At 40.7% G+C, this 25,516-nt stretch overlaps 1 protein-coding gene across 2 annotated transcripts in view; it reads right to left on the bottom strand.

Moving 5' to 3' along the window:
- ETF1 (eukaryotic translation termination factor 1) overlaps window positions 1-24,379 on the bottom strand; it is a 31,743-nt gene extending 7,364 nt beyond the window's left edge. Inside the window, exons 1-5 of one of the 2 annotated variants that reach the window (XM_082725579.1) lie at window positions 24,222-24,379; window positions 23,831-24,061; window positions 3,162-3,337; window positions 2,499-2,638; window positions 65-203 (exon numbers count right to left, since the gene is read on the bottom strand). In XM_082725579.1, the coding sequence (XP_082581705.1) occupies window positions 65-203; window positions 2,499-2,638; window positions 3,162-3,324 (442 nt within the window). In that variant the 5' untranslated portion in view covers window positions 3,325-3,337; window positions 23,831-24,061; window positions 24,222-24,379. The remainder of the gene's footprint in view (window positions 1-64; window positions 204-2,498; window positions 2,639-3,161; window positions 3,338-23,830; window positions 24,062-24,221) is intronic. The other variant, XM_082725578.1, reaches the window with a different exon arrangement.
- Window positions 24,380-25,516: the final 1,137 nt, after the last annotated feature.

The following is a 25,516-nucleotide window of genomic DNA, read 5'->3' as shown; positions in this document are numbered from 1 at the left end:
GTAGTATTCGTTTCCTTATTGCTAGACACAAGGAAAGTGGGCTCATGTTCTCTTCCTGTGTTACCATGTTTCTTTGGGAGATCCACAGTGAATTTGTGCAGGACTTCTCTTGTGTTTCCTTGGAGTGTGCCAAAAAGTGCACCACTACCATCTATTACAATGAAGCCAAACTTGCTGTCATCTGAAAGTAATGCTGTAAGAGCCTGGAAAGCAAACATAAGTACCATACAATAAATCCCAAAACTTTTCTAGAGTCAAGACAAAGTCTAAAAGGACATATGCAAGCACTTTCACCCCATCCAAGATGGTATGACTTAGAAAAGCCATTTTATGGAATAAGTTAGACTTCAGTTATAACTAACCCATATGTACAATTCTGAACCAAAGGCAGGAAAAAAAAAACAACAGAGATCTAGGGTTCAGATTTATTCTAGTCCTTGATTTGATTTAGAGTGATGGCAATCCATGGAACATCACGTTCAAATTTAAAGTCTAACCTCAAAAAACCAAACCAAAAAAAAAAAAAAAAAAAAAAAAAAAAACCAACCTCCAAAGCTACTTTCTGTACAACCCCAGCATCAACAGGCAATATTCATTATAGCAAAGAGTATCCTATAAATTAACTCTATAGAGTAGGGCTCCAGAAGTAAAAAAATTCCAGGAAAAAAGTCTATAAAAAAATTTAGTTTTGAGATGTTTCACTTAACTCCTATGTCTTGAGCATCCTTAATGATATCAGGATATAAAAATCTTATTTTAAAGGTATTTATATAGCTAAATGATTTGGTCTTGGTGGGGGAAACCCCTCCTTCTGGGTTAGCATGTAATTACATCCCTGTAGTTCTGCCTCCTGAAAGAGCAAATATTTAAATAGTCCTGGGAACCCATATGGATGGGCAAGTTTTCATGATGGGAGTCTGCACCTGCTAAATGACAACTGCTAGGGGCCAGGCTTTTTTGGAGTTAAGAAATACCCATTCCATTTAAACTAGGGAAGAAAATTTCTTTTAAGAATTGACCAGAAAAAAGATTAATCATTAAGAATCAATCTTTAACCATACCATGTCTGATAATTAGCATTAAGACATGAATGTTACGCACATTACATCACAATCTGTTAAGTAGCTTGATTGATTTTAGGTTTTCAGTAATTCTGCTCATCAGGGAATACTTACCTTTGTAAGAATGTGTAATTATCCTGATTAAACAGGACATAAATTGTGTGGTGCAATATGTCACATTCATACCTAGTAATCAACATATCGATTAAAAGCCAAAATAAACAAAGCTAGCAAGATTAAACAGTACCTTGGAAGAGTTAAGGTTTAGAAATACCAACGAAGCTATTAGTAAGTAAGTTTAAAGCTAGATAACACGAGTAGCAGGTACTATTTAAATTAACAAGACTCAGAATCTAGAGAGTTTACTAGATACAGGTAAGTAGGACCGGGTAAGACCTTCCCAATGAAGCTTTTGCCAGAGGAGGTCGGCAAGACAGCCAAGAGAAAGTCTCAACCATCAATGCAACAAACAAAGATCCAACTGGAATTGGACTTCCTGTCAAGTTAGCAAAAATCATCCACTGTAAACTGTGTTGACAAATGTCAGTTCTAATTCCAATGTAGAGGTTTTTCCCTAGGTCGATGAAAAGCAAAAGACTCAACTAGGAGCCAGCTGTGAATTCCTGATTGTTCTACTATTGACTGATTTAGGTCACTCTAATGAGGCTTCCTTTCCACCCTTAAATTTTATCTTATGGCAGATCTGTCACTCAAAAGTTTCATGGGGGTGAAAAAAGCTCTTACAGGCCTCAAGATTTGTAATTTGTGAGCTGAAAACTAAGGGTGCTAGAATACCCAAGTATCATGGGTATACAGGAAGAGACAGAGATCAGGTTAGGCAATTACATCCTCACCTCTAACTAGTTCTCTAAACTCAGTTTAGCACTTTCCTCAAACATCCTGAATGATTATGTCACTGTGTCATGATAAATGTAAAGTCTTTTTATTTTTTTTTGAAACAGCTGGCCTTGTGATACAATGACTTAGTGAACAGTCTGGCAATTCTTCAACAGGTTAAACAGTTACCAAATTACCCAGAAATTCCATTCCTAAGCATATAGCCGCCTCTCCCCCATGAAAACATTTTGTCATCCAAAAATCCATACATGTATGTTCAGGGCAGCATTATTCCTAATAGCCAAACAGAAATGCCCATCAACTGATGAACAGAAAAATAAAATGGGGCCAAGTAACATTTGGTGATCAAAAGGGATTAAGTCCTGATGTACTTAAAGAAACCAGTCGCAAAAAGCCATCCACTATACGAAATGCCCAACATAAGCAAATCTAGAGAGACAGTAAAGATCAGTCATGGCCCAGAGCAGAGATATCTTGGGGGGGTGGGGGTGGGAATGAGGCAAGGATCAGTAATAACCTCTAATGGGTATGCGGTTTCTTTCTGGAATGATGACAATATTCTGTGCTTGAACTTCTTACCTCTGTATGGAATTTGTTGTCACACAAATACAATGACGTATTAATTGGTTTGAAAGGTTCAAAGTCAATGTTGACTTTCTTTTCCTTTCCTTCTTCTGTTACAATTGTACCACAGTAAACAACCAGGCCATTTGGAGGTACTGCAAAAAACATAATTTCTCTACTTAAATCCACAGCTAATTTTCCTCAATTAATAGAAAATATTCCAACAGCCTACTGTCCCTGCTCCCTTATTTTGAATTCTTTTTTAAAGATTTTATTTTTCAGTAATCCCCATATACACAGCATGGGGCTCAAATGTACAACCTGGAGATCAACAGTGACATGCTCTACCAGCTGAGCCAGCCAGGTGCCCCATGTCCCTGGTTCCTTTAAATCTTAATTTAAATAAAGCAGAAATGTTTATAAATCTCTCCTGGAGAATTCTCTCCATAATTTCAAAAATTATTGAGATGTTTTAAAAGGTAGGATTTATGTCTTTAAGTAACTACTACTTTAAAGAATGTTACTTAAAAAAAAGAGGGGGGTTTAAATTCCAACCAAAGGGACACTGCTGATAGCTATCTGAAAAAAACCCATTAGTGACCAAGAGCATCAGGGGATCAAAATGGAAAATATAACCAAGACAAAGTAGAGGAGGAAAATGATCAAGCTCTAGATTACCTTTGTTATAAAGTTTGAGTCTTTGTTGTACAGATGTAATGGCTCCCAGGACTGAAAGGCGGTTTACTCGTGACTTAATGTTAGATGCAGTTCCAAACTCATCTGCTAACATTTTTGCCACTCGTGAAATCTGGTCTTTGGGAGGAATGATCAATGATATCATGCTTGTGCCATTGCTGTGGGAGAAAGAAAAACATCAGAGGTTCAAGTACCACGTAAGTGAAGAGTGAGGAGTTTAAATTCATGCTTATCATTAGTACAGTGAGCTAATGATAGTCTCTTAAAATAGAAGCCAGTCACTCCCTAGGTGACCAGGAAGGAAGAACTACAGTGTGATCAAAGTATGCTAGGTTAGGAAGAGTGTTCTGAATATGGTAGGTACTCAATTATTTGTTTTTATTTTTTCTTTCTTTCTTTCTTTTTAAAGATTTTATTTGACAGGGAAAGAGACTGCAAATAGGCAGGCAGAGAGAAGGGGGGAAGGAGGCTCCCTGGTGAGCAGAGAGCCCGGTGTGGGGCTGGATTCCAGGACCCGGAGATCATGATCTGAGCCGAAGGCAGAGGCTTATTAACACATTGAGCCACTCAGGTGCCCCAATTATTTATTTTTAATTTAAAAGGTTTTATTTATTTATTTGAGAGAAGAGCACAAGCAGGGGGAGAAAGATAAACAGATGCCCCAGTGAGTGGTGAACGTGATGCTGGATTCAATCCCAGGACCCTGAGATCATGACTTGAGCAGATGTTAGACACTTAACCAACCAAGTCACCCAGGCGCTCCAGTACTCAATTATATGAATAAATCTTAAGTAGTAAAGAAAAGGCAGCACTTTAAAGGGATGCTCAGGAACTCCTCATTCTTCAAGGGCAAAGAGTTAAGTTTTCATAAGGAGGTGGAGGTTGACAACAGGCTGGAATTTGACAGAGTCCACGGCGAAGGCCTGGAATCTGATGGTTCTTTCAGTGGGAGACTCTGTCACAGGATGATGCAACAAGTCTTTACAAAGTCTACATGAAATAACAACTGAATATCATCCTGTCTGCCCCTTCCCCCTTTAAATTCCAGGCTCACCATGAAAATTTATAATCATTAATTTAGCACCCTAAGTAATGTGATAATGGGAAAGGAGTGTCTTGGAATTCACACAAATATCTCAGTTAGGAAATCACACACTCACTCTAAGTATATCCCTAAATGTACTTTACATATTCATCACTGTTGATTTTGAGAGGATTTATACACCACACACAGCATACACTGAGGACCTGGTTAATTCTGGGTGCTCAAACAAATTTCAGCTTCCAGAACTAAAAAACGAGGACCAAATTCTGAACTATGGAGGGCACTACTACCAAGGCCTTGCCAATATGGGAAGGCTCTTTTGAGCAGCCACCAACTTCTATCTATGATGCCAATACCATCTTTTTAACTACATTATCTGAACATACTTATTAACAACATCTCATTTCAGTATTTCTAGTTCTACCTGAAGCACACACAATACTACATTACCAAAACATATCAACTCATCACTAATCATTAGGATAATGCAAATCAAAACACAAAACCACTTCACAGCCACTAAAATAGTTACTATCAAAAAACAAAACATGTTGGCAAAGTTGTGGAGGTATGAGAACCCAATGCCGTGCTGGTAGTAATGTTAAATCATACAGCCATTATGGATAACAGCATGGCAGTTGTTCATATAATAAAACAGAATCACCATATGATCTAGCAATTCCACTTATGGGTCTATCCTCCAAAGAGTGAAAGCTGGGAACCAAACAGATACTTGTGTACTAATGCTTATAGCAGCAACATTCACAACAGCCAAAAGACAGACACAGAACTCATGCCCACCTATCCATCTTTTGCATGAAGAGTAACACAAAAAGTGCCACAGAGATAGAGTGGAATATTATTGTCTTTTTTTTTTTTTTTTAAGATTTTATTTATTTATTTGACATAGAGAGAGATCACAAGTAAGCAGAGAGGCAGGCAGAGCGGGGGTTCCCCACTAAGCAGAGAGTCCCATGTGAGCCTCGATCCCAGGATCCTGAGATCATGACCTGAGCTGAAGACAGAGGCTTAACCCACTGAGCCATCCAAGCACCCAGAATATCATTCAGTTGTAAAGGAAATTCTGATACATGCTACAATATGTATTAGCCTTGAACAATTTATGCTAAGGGAAATAAGCCAGATACAAAACTATACAATATAATTCCACTTATATGAGGTATCCAGAATAATCAAATTCACAAAGACAGAAAGAACAGTGGTTGCTGGGGGGAAGGGGAAATAGGGTGTCTGTTGTTTAGTGTGGTTTCAGTTTTACAAGATAAAGAGTTCTGGAGGCTGGCTGCGTAACAATGTGAATGTATTTTTGACCCTACTAAACTGCATGCTTAAAATGGCTAAAATGGTTAAATGTTACACTGTGTACTCTACCACAATACAAAAGTTGAAAAAAAAAGTTCATTTATGATAAAAAAAAAAAAATTAAAGCACACATTTGCCTCCTTGACGTAGCAGTTCTCAACCTGGATACGTATTAAAATCAAGGTGGGGGGGCGCCTGGGTGGCTCAGTGGGTTAAAGCCTCTGCCTTCAGGTCAGGTCATGATCCCAGGGTCCTGGGACTGAGCCCTGCATCGGGCTCTCTGCTCCACAGGGAGCCTACTTCCCCCTCTCTTTCTGCCTGCCTCTCTGCCTACTTGTGATCTCTGTCAAATAAATAAATAAAATCTTATAAAAAAAAATTAAGGGAGGGAGAGTTCACTCTAGGTGGCCCCTTCTCAAAAGCGGTTCCTGTAAGTTCTATTCCTTAAGATGCTACTCTCATCTCTCTTCTTAAGTTTAGGAAATGCCAATATAATCAACTCTCAATACCCAAACAGGATGGAAAAGTTACTATTTAAAATATTAGATTATCGGGATGCCTGGGTGACTGAGTTAACTGTCTGCCTTAGGCTCAGGCTGTGATCCTGGGGACCTGCAATGGAGTCCCACATCAGGCTCCTTGCTTGGCCTTGCTTTGGAGGGGTGTGTGTGTGTGTGTGTGTGCGCGCGCGTGCTGGGGCCTGCTTCTGCCTCTGCCTGCTGCTCCTCCTGCTTGTGTACGCTCTATAACATTAAATAAAATCTTTAAAATAATAGATTATCTAGATCACATGGAGTTCATCAAAATTAAAAACTTTTGTGCTTCAAAGGACACCATCAAGAAAGTAAAAAGGCAACTTACAGAAATGGAGAAAGTATTTGCTATTCATCTAAGGTTCAACAGTTAACACATGATCCAGCCAATCCATCCACAGCATACCATTCTAGGTATACGCTCAAGAGAAATGAAAAAGATATGTACATACAAAACTCACGCTCACGAGGCATTAGTAACAGCAGTCACGAAGGAAAAAAAAACCCTATGTCCAACTAATGAACGTGTAACAAAACGTGGTATATTCATATAATGGAATATTATTCAGCAATAAAAAGGAATGGAGTATGGATATTTTACCCTATACCAAGTAAATGCAGTCACAAAACCCACACATTTTATAGTTTCATTTATATGAAATGTGCAGAACCAGCAACCTGGAGGCAGAAAAAGCAGAGTGACTGCCAAGGTAGAATGGGGGAGTTACTAGTAATGTGTATGGGGAAGGGAAGGGGGAAGAGTCTGTCTGGGTTAATAAAAATGTTCTAAAATTATAGTGGTGACTGTTGAACTCTCAAAAAACCAGTATACTGTGTCCTTTATTTTATTTTATTTTTTTTTAAGATTTTATTTATTTATCAGAGAGAGAGGGAGAGAGCGAGCACAGGCAGACAGAATGGCAGACAGAGGCAGAGGGAGAAGCAGGCTCCCCGCTGAGCAAGGAGCCCAATGTGGGACTTGATCCCAGGACGCTGGGATCACGACCTGAGCCTAAGGCAGCTGCTTAACCAACTGAGCCACCCAGGCGTCCTACTGTGTCCTTTAAAAAGGTGGCAATTTAGAAGGTAACTGGCTGGCTGAGGAGAGCCCGCAACTCTTAATCTTGGGGTTGTGGGTTCAAGCCCCATGTTGGGTATAGAAATTACTTAAATAAATTCTTCAAAACAGAAGCAGCAGCAAAACCCAAACCTGCCCCCAAGTGAGGAGGGAGCACAATTGGGGGAGCCTGGCTAGGCTCAGTTGGTGGAGCATGTGATTCTTGATCTCAAGAGTTCTGAGTCTGGGCTCCATGTTGGGCATAGAGCTTACTTGAAAAATAGATAAAGAGGGGCTCCTGGGTGGCTAAGTTGGTTAAGTCTCTGCCTTCATAGCTCAGGTCAGTTATGATCCTGGAGTCTGGGAATCAAGGCCCATATTGGGCTTCCTGCTCAGCAGAGAGTCTGCTTCTCCCTCTAACCTTCCCCCCTCTAAATAAATAAAATCTTAAAAATAAATAAAAATGGGGTGGTGAGGTTATGGACATTGGGGAGGGTATGTGTTATGGTGAGTGCTGTAAAGTGTGTAAACCTGGTGATTCACAGACCTGTACCCCTGGGGCTAATAATACATTATATGTTTATAAAAAATAAAAAAATTAAAATGAATAATTTTGCAGTATATAAAATTGTGTATCTATAAAGCTGTTACTAAAAAAAAAGTCTATGGAAAAAACTCATAACATGATACTCCTTTTAGTATATGTGCTGCCGAAGCAAGCACCATGATACTCCTTTTAAAATCTCTTCGTCTTTTAACCTGATAGCTTACTAGAAAAGCCAAAGTTTTTTTCTGAGAAATGTTCTAACAATTGCTAATTTTATGCTAAAACAAACAAACAAACAAACAACCTTATAAGGAGAATGAGTGGCAATATGAACAGACTCAAATCTATAAACACACATATATAGGAAATTAATAGTCTCAAATCTAATAGCTTCTGTATAAATGGAGCCAATATATCGTATCATGTAATATTTATCATTTATAGTAATATTAATTTCACAAATTTGCTTTTCTGCAGTATTAGTGGTAGAAAGGGACCTCATTTACACAAGACCCTGCCCTTTCAAAGTTTTCTCCTAGTGGTAAATCCCACAGGTTCTCTCGTCAGACAGGTTTTCTCTACAAGCAGACAAGCTGCCTATATTCATTCAGCTCTTCCAACTATCAAAATACTTACTCTCAGGTTATTGGCTTATTTTCTATCTCTGAAATTGGCACTGTTTCTGTTGGGGTTTCTATTAAAAACACAGGAGGCCAGTTCATAACTTTTGTGATGTTCTACTCAATACAGGTTGATCACTGACAGACAGTACATGGTAAAGGATGGATACTATGTGCTCTGCTGCCACCCAAGTAGGGGAACAAATATTCTAGCCAAACCAGAGAATCAAGCCGACTTAAGAAGAGCGGCTTCACTTGGCATTACAAGCACAATCAAAATGACCACAAAGCAAAGCTGCTTCAAAACAATCCCTTGCTCATGCACACACAAACACACATTAAGTCAGGCATACCACTCTCTAAAATGCTTTTCGTTTCAATGTTCAGTGTAACCAAAAAGAACTTTTCTAAATCAGGACAAGGTGTCTAAAAATCCAAAATTCTACATACTATTCTACCTGTGGCCATGTTCCAGTTTCTGAACTAGATGGAAAAAGAATTCCCAAATGAAACAAACTGGTATCTTCTATTACAAAAAAAGAAAAATGCTCTTTACAGTCAGTGAGTTCACTGGATCCTATTTTTATGCAACCAACTGTAACAAACTGCTATTCTTCCAATAATTTATCTTGCTAGGCTCCTAAAAAGGAATTTCCAAAGAACCTTTCTGATAATTTTATATGCAGTTATGTCAAACTCCACAGGTCAAGGAGGAGAAGAGGAGTTCGCTGTGGGAGGGACTGGAAACATTAGGCAAGTCATTTTAACTTCAAACATGGACTCTATTGTAGCTGCCACCTACCTGTCTCTACAGGGTGCATGTGCATAAATTGACAGCGGCTGTCAATTTATGCACAATATGAAAATACAGAAGATGAGGAAAAAAAGACAACATATTTTTTAATACCGACTTTACTATCTTGTGCTTGTTTTCAGATTAACAGTTCTCAAGAGAACACATTTCTCTACTCTATAGGATCCTGGAATCTTTGGGGACCAAAGGAATTATTTCTCAAAAGGGTTCAGTTTTTAAAAGCTGACATGCCCTGATTTACAGAGTAGTTTCCTAGGAGATAGAACTAGCAAAGAGGCAATCAGTAGGGAATGGAATGAGAAGGGGCTCCAAGGATAGCAGGGGTGAGGCACACTTAGCTCGGAAGCAGACACCAAACCCCAAAGGATGGAAGTTTGAGGATAACAAGGATGTTGGGACAAATTCACTCAGTAAACCCAAAATGCCTGAAGGAAAGCCTTAAAGCAAGATAATCATGCAGAGGACAAAGCAATGACCTTAAGATAAGCAGCTACTTACTTTCCACTGCAGATAGGTTAAGCTGATAAGTATTCATTAAGCAACTTTGCTGTATAGCACCAAAGGGGGACAATCAACCCTATGCTTTCATCCATGTAACACTCTAGATAGCGCATAGTAAAGACACCAGAGAATAGTATCTTGCCACAGGTTTCTACTTAAGCAATTCAGAAATGTAGCCCTGTCCCCCCCCCCCCCACAAAAGTGGTAGATAAACTGCTAAGCTAAACAGTACTTAAAAAGCTAGTTTTGGCCTCTTACTCCTTCTGAATTTTGATTAATACTTAAAAAAGTACCTTTCACTAGTTTGCCTTTATGCCTCTTTTTATTCCATGTGGGATGGTGGTGGTGGTGGAAACACCTTAAGTTTTTAAATTCATCGTTATTAAGTGGATGGCCTCCACCTTAAAAATTTAAAGGCTAGGGGGCGCCTGGTGGCTCAGTGAGTTAAGTTTCTGCTTTCAGCTCAGGTCATGATCTCAAGGGTCTTGGGATCGAGCCCCATATCGGGCTCTCTGCTCAGCAGGAAGGCTATTTTATAATACCCGATTTTTAAAGATTTTTAAAAAATTTATTTATTTGACAGAGATTATAAGTAGGGAGAGGGGCAGGCAGAGAGAGAGGAAGGGAAGCAGACTCCCTGCCGAGCAAATAGCCCAGATGTGGGGCTCGATCCCAGGACCCTGGGATCATGACCTGAGCTGAAGGCAGAGGCTTTAACCACACTGAGCTACCTAGGAGCCCGATTTTTTTTTTTTTTTTTTTTTTGGTATGTTCGGTTTAATAGAAGCAGATTAAAGTTTTTCCAGGAAAGTTTCCAAACAAAATAAGTGCTCATTTATCCCCAAGATAAGCCAATCAAGGTTGTTAGACTAGTTTGTGTAAACACCAAAATAAAATCAAGGAAGCTGAGTATTTCATTTGAAAGTAACCAAAACAACCCACAGGAAGAAGTGAAGTAAAGCTTTCACCAAAGAGTTGCTGGACACATATGCAAACTACATTCTTTTTAAAATTTAACATTTTTCATCTACTGTTCTGCTTTGTCCCTGTATCTTTTTTCTAAAATCAAAAAACTCTCATTCAAAGTCAGTGAATTGTGAGGTACAGCAATGATTCATATGCAGGTTGTAAAAACTGGGCAAAGCCAGACAAAGCATACAACAATGTGGCACAAAAGGCTTCCCAGGCCCTCTGCTCTTGGATTCCTTCTTGTTATCACCATATCTGGGGTACTTTCCCTTATCAAACAAGGTTCATCAATGCTTCTGATGAAACTAACTTCTGAGCAACAAAACAACGGGAGACAGAAGGAAGTAGTTGTAAATAGATTAAATGCGGAAAGTAAATAAAATTAGACAAAATTCAGGAAGGAAGGGAATTTTAAATAAAGAGCTAACAGCTTTTCCTTCCTTTAGTCTCAAATAAACTTTAAAGAAAAGTTTCTCTACCTAACATGGGAGGTTATGAGTGTACCACCTGTTATTCATCCAAGGTTTCATGTACCCTGAGCATTATGGATAGGGAAACATGTATAAGGTCACCTGAAAGTATCAGGACTGAAATGCCTTAAGATAGAAAATGCACAGTATTGAGAGCAAAGCCTGGACTATGGGGTGTGTGTAACTTTAGATCTCACATAGTTGCAGCCTTTAGATTCAACGTGCCTTTTGACCAATAAGAAGCAAAGAAAATCTAGGCACTCTTTGACTTGTAAAGATTTTATCAAGGTTCATCATCAATAATGCTCAGAAACAGTTTAGAAAGGTAGCTGGAAAAAACCAACATGGTTCACACAAGGCTGTCCACTGACAACCACTATTGCGTGAGAACCCTGAATCCTTGAGGGACTTTCTAAAAGAGTAAAACAAAAAATAAATGCTCATATACAAAAAGATCTCCCCTTCCTCTATTCTGATTCAACTGCTCTTGAATAGGGACAGTGAAGGTAGTCATGATTAGAAGAGGGAGCCTCAATTTTCAGAAAGACTGATTCAAATACAAGTCTATCAATTCTGATGTGTAACTAGGGCTGAGAATCACTGGGTTTGGCTTGCTTTCTGTGACTTTAAGCAGGATCTCTTGGCCAGCTTAAGCCAGAGATTCCATGAATTCATCCCAACTTACAGAAGACAAACTGAGCCCACTTGCTGTAGGTAAGCTACTGTCATTTGCCCTAGCAGCAATACAACCACAATGAATTGTCCAACTTTTCCAGGACAGAACACCCACTGCACACCAAATGCTTGCCACAGATTTCATCACCCCTCCTTAACAGAATTACTTTCAGTTTAGGACCAGGAGGAAGTAGACTGCTGACTACACTCTTCGTTGTGACTTAGAGGGTAGGCTCCCCAAGCTTTCATCCCAATGTCTGACGACTGGGGTTGTGCCTAGGATATGGGTGGCCAAGGATTCCCACCATCCCCTTTCCAAGCTCAAAAATCTCAGTCAAATCATTTCTGGGAATTGCTAAGCTAGCCACATTATAAGGATCACCAGCTGTAAATTAACGAGTTCCTCACCAATTTCTACTGCCTTTGTCATGTACATTTTTTATGATTTTAATTTATATGAGAGAGGGAGAGGGAAAGAGTGTGAATGCAAGCACATGAGCGGGAGGGAGGTGTAGAGGGAGAGAAGAGGAATAAGTAGACTCCCCGCTGAGCACAGAGCCTTGAGATCATGACCCATGCAGAAGTCAGATGCTTTTTTATTCACAATGGGGTTTCTATTTTTCTTTTACCAAACATGCAAAACTAAGTTTAAAGTTTGAGACTACAGCAATCTTTCCAATATGGGTTTAATATGGGAACAGTGTAGGAGGTTGGTTAGGAGCACAGAATTTTATTTTTTAAAATAAATTTTTAAAATTTAATTTTAATTTTTAAAAAGATTTTATTTACTTATTTGACAGACATAGATCACAAGTAGGCAGAGAGGCAGGCAGAGAGAGAGAGAGGGGGGAGAAGCAGGCTCCTTGTCGAGCAGAGAGCCCTACTCGGGGCTCAATTCCAGGACCCTAAGCTCATGACCTGAGCCAAAGGCAGAGAGGCTCAACCCACTGAGCCACCAGGCACCCCAAGATTTTTTACTTTTAAGTGATCTCTATGTCCAGTGTGGGGCTTGAACCCATGATCCTGACATCAAGAGTCACATGCTCTTTTGACTCAGCCATCCAGGCACCCCAGGAGCACAGATTTGTGTAAGAGATTTGGGTTTATGTCATGTCTTATCTGTATAACCTACAGCAACTTACATAAATTAATCTCTCTGGGCCTCAGTTTCTGCTTTCTTCATAAGGTCATGAGAATTCTGTAATATATGTCACATGCCTAGCATGGATAGCAAATATTAAGGGCTCACTAAAAGGTAACAAGATAGAACTCTACCTTGTTGTACCCTACCCCTCTGCTCTTTAATAGTACCTTCAGAAACAGCACAGCACAGCTAGAAGGGAGAGGGGAAGCAATTTAGAAGGTGGTAAGTCTTATTAGAATCTGAGTAAGTCCAGGGGTGCCTGAGTGGCTCAGCGGGTTAAGTCTCTGCCTTTGGCTTAGGTCATGATCTCAGGGTCCTGGGATCAAGCCCGATCTCTGCTCAATGGGGTGCCTCCTTCCCCTTCTCTCTGCCTGCCTCTCTGCCCACCTGTGATCTCTGTCAAAGAAATAAATAAAATCTTTATTAAAAAAATCTGAGGGACGCCTGGGTGGCTCAGTTGGTTAAGCGGCTGCCTTCAGCTCAGGTCATGATCCCAGTGTTCCGGGATCGAGTCCCACATCCGGCTCCATGCTCAGCGGGGAGCCTGCTTCTCCCTCTGCCTCTGCCTGGCATTCTGTCTGTCTGTGCGCGCTCTCTCTCTGACAAATAAATAAAAATAAACTAAAAAAAAAAACAAAACAAACAAACAAACAAAAAAAACTGAGTTAAGTCCAGAAATAAAAGGTAACTTTTGGTAGGTGGTAATTATGTTACTTGGATTAAAGGTCTTACCAAATCTTCCAACAGAACAAATGAAACAAACCAAAAATGCAGTTCAAAATAATAAGGCTAGAACACTAGAAATGGTTTTGTAATTTATCCTAAGAGAGAAATACAGAAATCCATTACCCTCTGAACCTTAAAAAAATTTTATTATATAAAAGCTTGAATAGCTTCATCCTATACTATGGTATGGGTTCACATTATTTTGATATAACCCACAGTCAGTCACTACTTCTGTCTGGTTATCAGTAACTTCAAAGATCTAACCCCATTTTCTCTTCCACCAAGTATCGAAAACTGAAATAACATGCTGCTTATACTGTCTATATAAGATTAAGGGCACAAATCATTATAGCACATGAATTTGATAAATAAACAAACGGTTAATTCTCAATGTGAGAAATAAGATCTTCCCTATATAGTCTCTTCTATACCAACACCAGAGATTTATTCTAAACTACCATACAAAATACCAATGAAAAATTTGCTAGCTTTGGAGAGGAGCTAACACTTGCATAGAAATGACTGCTTTAGCTTTAGCTTTGCCAAAACCCCAAAACCATAGTCTTTAATAAAATAAAACCAATACTTCCAAAGAGTCTTCTTTTGCTATCCTTAATTTTGTTGATCCTCAACTTAATGGCCTGCTGCTGCCCCCCCCCCCCCAGACTCTATCATCTCTGATACTGGTTAGAGGCGGATGGGGCTGCCTTTTATAAAGAGCTTGCAGAATACCAAAGGAGGAGGGTGGATTCTGTTACTGTTCAAAAGGCTAGACAGAGTTACTTGAAATTGGTTTATCCAACTGACCTCAGGTCAGATGCCATTACCAGAGGGGACAAAGCACAAGATCTGAACATACCGAGACACTAAAGCAGCTTCTATCATAGAGAATAGAATAACTCACCTGTTCCAGCAAAAATTTCCAGCAGAAAGTTTACAAAGGTTCATTTTAGTATTTTATGCTTAACAGCACTATTACTTAGTCATCCAAAACAAAAATGCATGTATCTGGTGTACTTTTCTACAGTTATAGGCATTTATTTTGTCTTGAAAAGAAAAATTATAGTGGCGCCTGGGTGGCTCAGCTGGTACAGCGTACAACTCTTGTTTTCAGCTCAAATCATCATCTCAGGATTGTGAGATCAAGCCCTGCATTGGGCTCCATCGTGGGTGTGGAGCCTGCCTAAGATTCTCTCTCTCTCCCTCTGACCCCTGCTCTAAAAAAATAAATTAATTAAAAAATATTTTAAAAAATTTAACACCTTCACAAAAGCTAACCTAGTAGAATGTTCCACCAAGGACCAGCAGAAGCTGGAAACTTTCTCCAGTATTCATACATCAAGGCAAAGCCTTGATTATCAATCACAACCAGATTTAGGGGCCAGTGTTCTACACGGGATCCTATAAATGAGACAGTTCACCTAATGTTTCTTTACCACAATGCAAGTATTTTTCAAATAAAACAAAAGCCACCGCCCTCCTGTTACTGTTCTAATACACAAAATGAACTTCTGGGGAAGGATTTAAGAGCAAGTTATTTCTCTCACCATTGATGCTCATTAAGATTATGTTTGGTTCCCAAGTTCTTCCTTGGGTAGATATGCAAAAAAGCATGCCTGTTTTCCTTTTATCTTTGCTCCTATATCCAGCACACCTGCTCCCTCCAGTAAAATGCAAACCTCCTTGGACAAGAGTCCTTTCAAAAGGGAATGGAAGATGTTTATACTTAGCAAAAGAAATTTCACTCAAAGAGCAAGGCAGTGTGGTATAATAGGATCACAGGCTCTGAAACCAGAAATGTGGGAACAGAAAATCTTGCACTGCCCCTTACTAGGTTGTGGTAAGACACAAGCTACCTAACCTTTCTGTATTTCAATTTCTTCATCCATTTAACGGTTGTAGTAGTTTCCTCAAAGAGCTGTCGTGAAGAGTCAAAATAGTTGCTATTCAATTCATCTTCAGAAAACTAGTTTTATTACTTTACTAAAACATACCTCAGTCATGAACCTCTAACCCTGTCCTTCCTGAGGCTCCTCCTTGCTTAAGTGGAAGGCCAGAAGATGCCAGAAAATGGGGGTAGCCAAGAAAGGAAGAAAACTCTTTTTTTAGTAAAAAAGCTAAAAATATCCAGAGGTATTAAGGAATTCCTGTTTGGAGATCAGCACATTTTCGCTACTTGCAAACTAAGGTTTATTTAGGTTGAAAGGCAAACTGTTGGGACTGTCTTCAGCTCTGTCATGGCAACTTTACGAACAAGGCACACATGCACAAATGCTCTGTGCTATTTCAATACCCTGACAGCTCACCAACCATCAACCAACACAAAGCTCTTGGATCTAATTTTAGACTAACTGGCTTTCAATCAGGAATGAATGTCAATTACAATTTCAAAGCTGCAGATCAGTTACAGCTCCACTCCACTACTGTATCAAAGATACTTTATCAGCCAAATACTACTACTGGCCTAGGTAACATTCTATGACAATTGCCTCCCCTAGGAAATTTGCTGGAGCAGTTACACAATCTCTCTTTTGGTTTCTGACAACGTCCAACACCTCATTCAAGACCCTAATCATCTGTTTACACTATGCCCACTTCAACATGTACTGTGTTATCTAGTTCTGGAAATGGCTCATATCATCAATCCACGGTTGTGTGTCAGACCATGCTCTCATTGTATTACACATTTCTTCCAAATGTCCAATGTCTAACTTACAGCAGATATTTGATGAAGCTTGTAAGTTGACTGGTTAGTAGTAAAAATGCATTTGCGGGCTTCATTTTTCATATACCTTAGATGTGAGTTTGGGGGAAAAATCTCATCTGAAGGCCCCAAACATGGTAGGGAAAAGACAATCTTTTATTTTGACTAGGATCACTCTTCTAAAGGAGACCTTAGAGGATCAAATGAAAATATGAAAACAGAAGAGCATGGGCCCAATATCCCCAAGTTATCCGCACAACAAGAGGCAGTTGCCAGGTATCTGAAAATGTCAAGTCCTCTGAAATGGACAGGAAGGATGGTGACACGAGACAAAGCATAAGCAGGATGAAAACTCTGGATCTGAAAATTGCTGTTAAAGATACAGAACTTGGAGGCTTTAAAAAAAAATGAAAGCAAACACATGAATACTTATATGCACCCATTACATACAAATTAAGTAGATGAAAGAGAAAGGGCTGGATTAAAGCACAGTAAATGTGATCAATGTATAATATTAAAGAGTCAAATCTGTTTTCATCTTTGTATCATGAATGATAACGAAATTATGGCTCTTAAACTCAATGATGTTTAGGGGGAGGTGAGAAAAAAGCAAAAAACTTAATTTTCATTCACTTATATTCAAAGGAAAAAAAGGTTTAAAAATAAGAAAAAAGGGAAGTTTTATTTATTTATTTGACAGAGAGAGACAGCAAGAGAGTGGGAGAGGGAGAAGCAGGCTTCCTGCTGAGCAGGGAGCCTGATGTGGGGCTCAATCCCAGGACCCTGGGATCATGACCCAAGCCAAAGGCAGACACGTACGACTGAGCCACCCAGGCACCCAGGAAGTTTCCAACTTAACAGACAGCAGGCAAGGGTTTAAACTGTGTCCACACGGTGGCTTGAGATAAAGTTGTTACCAAAGGGAGCCTTCATGTTCTTTGAGGAAAGTGCCCACAAGAAACCTAATTTCCAATATGTTGGAAAGAAGAACCATGAACCCCTCTAATCCCTTCTCGCTCTCATTAAGGTAAGAGGCTGCTGAAGAATTAAGAAATCCCTTTAGAATGTATCCTATGAAAGGGTTCTGTTCTGAGATCCCTAGAAAATTCACTGGACTCTGAAGAAATTTCTGCTCTCCATGTTCTCAGTTGGGACAGTTCCAGCTATGGGTCTACGGAAAAGATACTAATTTTTCCTTCTGAATCTTAAAGAAGGATGTAAGACCATTCAACCATGACACCAAACTTATTTTAAGTTTTCTCACAACAGAACATCCAGCACAAGGGGCCACAATGGGCACACTCTTAACCCTAGGTCTAAGAAAAAGGGCCCTCTCCTAATGCTAAAAGGGTCCAACTGGTCAGGGGAGGAGGGGTAAGACAGACACACCTATAACCCAAAGGGCATTTGGCTTTAAATGTTACTCTAATTAGGTACTGCGCTTTCCTAGGAGTATGTCCACAGTAAGCCTTCCTTTCCTGGAAGGGTATCTGCTATTACAATGAGAAGTCTGTCAAGAGTTGACATTCAAAGACAGTAATTGTTCATTAGGTTCACAGTGCACAGAACACTATTCCTGAATACAAGGGCTGTTAGAACTAGTTCTGGGTTGAGGAAAGCAAACTATGACACTCGGGAGTTGCCTCAAGGACACTACCATAAAATATACTCTCTCCTTCTTCCCTTTATCTTTTTCCTTCTCATGGCTCAGACCTGTTAGTGGCATCTGTTTCATGACCTCTTCATGAGAGGCCACCAAGACCTCGGTCTGTAGCTGTACTCTGGTCTACATTCATCTCTTCCCAAGAAATTAAAAACATTCTAATTCTTGACTTTTCTTGGGGGTGGTAGGTTTTACGCAGAAGAGAATGGGAGGGGAAAAAAAAAAAACCTCTCTAAAAGCCTGAATATTCTGGTATCACTTTAATTATAAGCAGCCCTTTAACGTACGGAGAACTTAATTAAAAATTAAAGTACCTAAAGCTCATGGCTTTGAGAACATTCCATGTATCATTTAGGTAAATGTTCTATTAACCAACAATTCTTATTTGGGGAAGGTATTCAAACACATTTGATATACTTTAATTGATCCAAATCATATCAATAGTCCATCCATATTATTTGTTAAAAAAAGCCTAGACTGTAATCTCACAAAATTATTTTCTTTTTAAGGCGGCTCCATATTGGGGCATGGAGTCCTACACAGGGTTTCTCCCCCCCCCCTTTTTAAAAGATTTTATTTATTTATTTGACAGACAAATCACAAATAGGCAGAAAGGCAGAGAGAAAGGAGGAAGCAGGCTCCCGGCTGAGAGAGCCCAATGTGGGGCTTGATCCCAGGACCCTGGGATCATGACCCGAGCAGAAGGCAGAGGCTTAACCCACTGAGCCACCCAGGCGCCCCCCTACACAGGGTTTAAGTTCCTAACCCTGAGATCAAGAGTCACACACTTGAACCAACTGAGCCACCCAGGCACCCCTCACAAAACTACTTTTTTTTTTTTTTTTTAAAGAATTTATTTGACAGAGAGTGAGAGAAAGAAAGAGCACAGGTGGGGGGAGCAGCAGAGGGAGAGGGGTAAGCAGGCTCCCCGCTGAGTAGGGAGCCCGATGCGGGACTTGATCCCAGGATCCTGAGATCATGACCTGAGCCGAAGGCAAGAGGCTTATTAACCCACTGAGCCACCCAGGTGCCCCCCCTCACAAAACTACTTTTAATTCAACATGTGAGGAATTTAGTAGAGATGTTAAAAAAATGGTTATGTGGTATAAGAAATATATTTGGTCTTTGTCCATGGCTTTTGACAGAGCTTCTAAAGCCCTTAGAATTTCCTAAGGGTGATAAAAATACGTTTATAAAAAATAAAAAATTATTAAAAAAAAAAAAAGAATTTCCTGGGTGATGGGTTTTGTCATTCCCAAGGAATTTCTGTGGAGTACACCTCAGTTTATAATAAAGTGACTTAGGGTGGGGCCACTGAGGTCACCTGAAAGATGAGGTAACTAAGGGTTGGAATTTTCAGCTCCATCCACAGCCCTCTAGGAAAGGTTTGTGGTGTCAACGGAGTCTGCAGATTAAGTTCTATAAAGCCTTGAACAAGAGTTAATGAACCTCTGGGTTGGTAAGCCCAGGAAATACTCCCCAGTTCCAAAGAAACAGAAGCTCCTGTACTCAGATGCTTCTGGACCTCACCTTATGTATTCTTCATTTGTATATATACTCATAAAAAAGGACAGTGGACATAAGTGAAGTGCTTCCCTAAGTTCTGTGGGCCATTCTAGCAAATTATTAAATCCCCAATTTAAAGGCTATAGGTCAGAAATAGGAGAGGCCCAGACTTAACACAAATGGGTACAATCTTGTAGGACTGAGCACTTTACTTTATGGGATCAGATACTAACTTTATGTAGTGCCAGAATTAGATTAAATTGTAGGACACCCACAGCTGCTGTCCACTAAGAGTTACAGAACTGCTTGGTGTGGGGGATTGCCCCCCCAATCAGGTATCAGAACTCCTTAGAGTAGAGGAGAAAAGAAGCTGAATATTTCAGGGAGGGAAAGGCAGTCATGTTAACTAGGATATTTCTATTTTCTTCAAAGTCAAAATATCTACAAGTTCTTTTAAACTAAACAGTAAGATTTAAAAATGCCCCCCAAACACCCATAAGACTCAAAGTTAACAAACTGTGCAGATCTTCAAAGATGGGTTATCTGACTAAGCCTTCATTATTTTTGAAATATACAAGGTTCTCTGGTCAAGGTAAGTCGAAAAATATTCTAACACCCACAGATGCAACTTAACCCAAATTATCCTGGTCTGTTTGTCACATTTACCACCGTCCTTGGCCAGAACAGGCTCTGGCAATGATTTTATTCCCTGAAAACTATAAATCTTCCAGCCTTGTATCTGGAGCTACTTCTTGCTGGGTCAGAAAACATTAGTAGGAAAAAACGACCAAAATTTCCCACTCTCCTTTCTTGTAAAACATATTTACCTACTTTAGTTCCTTATCCTAACTATCCACAACCACAGTTCCATTCACATGGCCCTGGTTCCAGTTCTGGCTTATGTACACATTTGTCCTCATTAAGCCAATGGTGGAGAATGTACTACGAGCAATCATAAACCAGGAAGAACTTCCACTAACTTCAAGTGGGACTTAGTATATCAAAAGAAGTGGCAGGTTATTTTATTAACGCACAAAGAAACTAACATTCAACCAGACTTTTATGAAACTAAATAAGTATATTCCACAAACTTAAATTTAAGATCTACGTGTAACACTTCTTTCAACTCAGAAAATTAAGTATGATGTGGACTACAAAGACTCCAAGTTCCCTCTTTTAACCATTTTGGTTCTTACAAGTGCTATTCCACAACATTAAGATAGCCTGTTATAGGGGCACCTGTATGTCTCAGTTGGTTGAGCATGTGACTCTTGGTTTCAGCTCAGGTCGTGATCTCAGGGTTGTGAGACTTAGCTGAGCCTCATATTGGGCTCTGTGCACAGTAGGGAGTTTGCTTCTCTCTCTCAATAAATAAGTAAAATTCTTAAAAATAAAATAGTCTGTTGTAGCTTAGATTACAATCTGAGTCATTCCGGTCTTGTATTTTCAGAAAACATAACATACATTCATTGCACTTCGTAACATATTCGTTCAAGGCCTGGGCTCTGCTACACTTCAGATACCAAGTTATTTAACCTCTCACCTCAGGTGCCTTAGCTATCAAAAGGTGGCAGTATTTCTTTTGAGGATTAAATCAAATAGTGTGTTACTTAACACAGTGTCTATAATATACTAAGCACCCAATAATTATTGTGCTTAGAAATCTCACTTTGTTCAGATGTACTTAATTACTGAGTCCATTTTGCAATGGTTCCCTTTTTAAGCTACATTTAAGTGATATTATCTAAAGATAATCATAAACTGACTCTCAATTTCAAAAAATTACTCTTTTGGTTAACTATAAGCATACCTTACAGTTACTGTTAAAAACAAACCAATATGATTTTCGTGCCCAGAATTCTACAATGCTAAAAGGGTTAAAAAACAAACCAAACAAGGAAAACCCCAAACAAAAAAACAAAACAACCCAAACAAAAAAACATTTCAAAAACTATTCTATTAATCCACCACTAAGTTTCACTTAGTGCTAATAACCATGCTTGAACACATCAGTTTTCTCCTTAAACCCAAAGACTACCCCCAAACACCAGCACACAAAGATTCATTCTGTCATCCAGTTTGTCTTTAAAGATCATTACATTTCTCCTTAAAATATTTTAGCATTAGGCAAAATATTTTTTACCGTACACTATAATAATCTGAGCTGACTTTAATACAATTCAGCCAAGAACAGGAATCTTCTACTCACTAAAAGAATTTGGTATATACCGGGAAACTTCTGAGCCAAACTGAATACAGTTGTGGCTCCTCACCAATACCCAGAGATGGCAAAAGATTTAAAATTTTCATGGGATCAACATGCAACCAAATCCTCAATAAAAGCAAAGTAGGACATGATTATCAACCATATTATTTGTTTAAATGAAGACCACTTTCCAGCTATTTTAGACAGCTTAATCCTTGTCTAAAATGTCCACACTAACCCCATCACTTAGAAGCAAAGTTGTGCATGAGAACCTCATTTTTGATGTGCTTTCAACTTGACTGAACTGTGCTAATAAAAGAGATAAAGCCTCTAAAAGCTTTAAACGGTAGCTGAAGAGTTTCAAGTAGCTAGGTAACATGGCTATGAGCAAATCAGAGAATAAGCTTCCTTCATCATGCACTAGAAGGGAATGCTGTTACTACATAGAATGTTATTTTTAATGTTACTACACTCAGACAACAGTCAAATTACAGTCATAAATTCACATCTTAAGAGTTTTTCAGAGAATGTAATGTATGCAGATTCTAATGTGTGACACTGCCTCCAACGTAAAGACATACAAGAACAAATCTACAGGTCATATCAAACTTTAATCACTGCAACAAAAATCCATAAAAGCCATACTCAATTAAAAGTAATACAACAGAAGATCCTAGTGAAACTAATCTAATTCCTGACAGTACATCACACATAAGGAGTCATGACCTGTACTACCCCTCCAGTATATGTTCACACTTGGGAGAATAATTATTCTACCATGAGGCAAAAAAACTGTGTGTGTTCAAGTTCCTGTAAGATTATTAAAAAGATCTATTTTATTACATTCAAAGAAACAAACTTAAAAAAATTAAAAATAAGCCGCCATCTTCAATTTATACTAGGTAAAGAGTTAGCAAAAGCCCAAGTCACTGAATGGATAGCCAAACTTTCAGAAGCTTAATTTCAAGCAGAACTGTCACTAATTTAATAAGAAAACACAACAGCAAAACCAATTTAACAACTCTGGGCCTTCCATGTAACTAAGCACACTTTATTTCATGTAGTAACAATTAAAAGCTTGATTAATTCTATCACTGCAAATCAAGCAAATGATGACAAACCTGGGCTGGAAACCAGAATGTCCAATTCCTGTGTTCAAAACAAATTTTCAACATGGCCTGGGGCAAGGCACCCTGCTATTCTAAGAATGCTCAGACATACAAATATGTAATGTTCCAAACACTTTTTTTTTGAGCCACTTCCTGTAAGCAAAAAGTTCCTTAACTGGGAAAAGAACAAAATAAACAAACTAAGAAAATGGGAATACCTGACACACCTTCTCCAAACGAATAATTTTAACTTAAAAAAAAAAGAGGCATATACAGCCAGTTTCTATCTAACCTTCCCATAGTATATACCCACAAAATTTACAAAAGGAGACCCAAAGCCCACCTAATTCAGTTCTAAACTTCAACAAGCATTAGTACATTAGGCTCTACTATCCCTGAAAGTTCCAGAGAGAGGCCAAAAAGGACCCCGTAGTTAACAGTTCACATCAATGGCCCCATAACCCTGTTTCTCATGTATATACAGATGCGGATTCGTCCACCAAAATCTCCTCTCTGCCCCACCCCCCCCACGTTGGCATTTTCATTTCATAGGTGGGTACTTCAACAGCTAACACCAGGAACCTCCGGGGTAACTGGAGGACTTGGGGGAAGTCATCTCGGAAGAGGTGGAAAACCCAGAGATATCAAGGAAAGGCAGAAAGAGGCTGTCCCTGGCCACCTCTCCTCCTTCCCGTCCCATCCAAACTTCACCGACCCGGTTCAGAAGACCGGGAGGGGGAGGCCATTTTAATGAGACCTGGCTGAGAAACCTGAAGAGAGGAAATTAGGGAACGACGTTCAGAAAGGAAGGCCGAGCTCTTTCCCCCAACAGCACCCAAGTAGGGTGGCAGCAACTGGAGCTCGAAGACGGAGGTGCTTGATTCAAGGGCCAGAGAGAGATTCAAAAGTAGCAATGGCCTTCCACGAGGGAGTCAAGGGGTCCGAACCCCGGGAGCGGGGCCCCTTACCCCGAAGCAGGAGAAGGACCCCTTCCCCGGCCAACCGCGAAGACCCTTGCCCCTGAGTCGGGGGCTACTACCCAGAGATCCAGAAGGCGGGAGTTGACTAGTGCCTGGTTCTCCTCATCCGGCCATGCGGCGCGGGGGCGGCCATCCTGAGGGGTCCGGGAACCAAGAGAGCACGGGGGGGCCGGACGCGGCGCTCACCCGCGGGCCGCCTCCAAGCTCTTGATGAGCTTCTTGATCTTCCAGATCTCCACGTTCCTGTCGGCAGCACTGGGGTCGTCCGCCATCTTCTCGCCTCCTCCTCCCTAGAGCGGCCCGGCGGGGCCCGGAGACACCAAGACCACAGAGTTAGCGCCGCCGCTGGGGCAGAGCGGCCCCCTTCCTAGCCACCCCCAAGAGGCCCTCTTCTTCCCGCCTCGCGCGGCCCGCCGCGGCGGTCGCTGGCCTCTCCCTCCCTCGGCTTACCTAAGGGCCCAGTCCTGGGCGGCAGCGGCTGCTCCTCCCCGGCGGCGGCTCCGCGGCGGCGGCTCTGACGTAGGACACCGGCTCCCTCTCTCCAGGCAGCTGCATGTGTTGCAATCCGCTCACATGGGGCCTGTGACATCACTTCCTCCGCCAGAGGCTGAGTGGAAGTCGGCGGGCGGAAAGGAGGGGGCCGGTGCGGAAGAGAGGAAGCTCTGCGCGCGCCGCGACTTGCCATTGGCTGTCCGCGCCACGGCCTACAATGAGCTTGCTGATTGGTCGCATCTGGGGCCGCGCGGCCCTGTGAGGTAGGGCCCGGGGCGGGGAAGTACCGCCTTCCTTCCGGTCCGGCTAGCCCGGTGCAGGAAGCGGGCGGAAGCCGGTGGCTCTCGCGAGGATTTATTTAGCGACCCGCCGGCCTCCAATGGGGGGTGTTTTCTAGAGGGCGAGACGGAAAACGTCTTTTCCGTCCCTCTTTGGTGGATGGAATGGGCATCTGAAAATCTACGACACGCGGCTAGACGATCGGGCTGGGACTCGTGATTTGAATTGCGCCTGAGGAGTCTTAAAGAAACGCCTCAAACTTCGTGGCTTCATACCTGGCAAAGTGCTCGTCGGCCGACGTGCGTCACTGTTGCGCGGACGAGTTAGTTTTTAGCCTTCCAGCCCGGGTGTGTGGATTAGGAAATTTTCCCCAGGTGGTCCGGGACGCGCCACCCGCAAAGGCAAAAGAGGCGCGTTGCGTCTCGCCTGCTGCTCACATGGGTTCATTTTGAACCTGGGATTTTGTGGGGACGGGAGGGGAAAGCAGGGGCTACGCGAGATTGGAAACCGTGAGGTATCTGAGGCCACGGATCGTTTGGTGTGAGGTTTTGAGAGTGGAGGTGAGGAGAGTTTGAAGCAAAATGGGCGGCTATATAAGTTAGAACTTTATCTTTTTGAATTATAACTTTTAGTTGACTATGTCTCTCTTCACCTCAGTTGGATTTGTTCAAATATTTGGGGCCAAACTGTGCTAGAGTCAGTTTTCCTGAGGATGCTAAGGTGAACTGGATATAACAGTGCTTACCTTAGTGGAGCTTTCAGTTTCGTTGGGTTTATAACCATTTGTGATTGTATACTTTTGTATCATAAAATAATTGCATAAATACCCGGAAATGCTGTGAGAGTGTAATAAAAGGGCCTGATTTTGGAATGAGACCCAAAGAATGAATAGGGGTTTGCCAGAAAGCATAAAACATTAAAAAAAAAAAAAAAAAAAAGTGTGTGCTTGAAAAGCCAGTATGCTGGAACAGTTT

Source organism: Mustela nivalis, assembly GCF_964662115.1.
Source record: "Mustela nivalis genome assembly, chromosome: 3".
Classification (NCBI taxonomy): Eukaryota; Metazoa; Chordata; class Mammalia; order Carnivora; family Mustelidae; genus Mustela; species Mustela nivalis.
The sequence above is the reverse complement of the archived record's forward strand: the minus strand, read 5'-3'. Positions and strand labels throughout refer to the sequence as shown.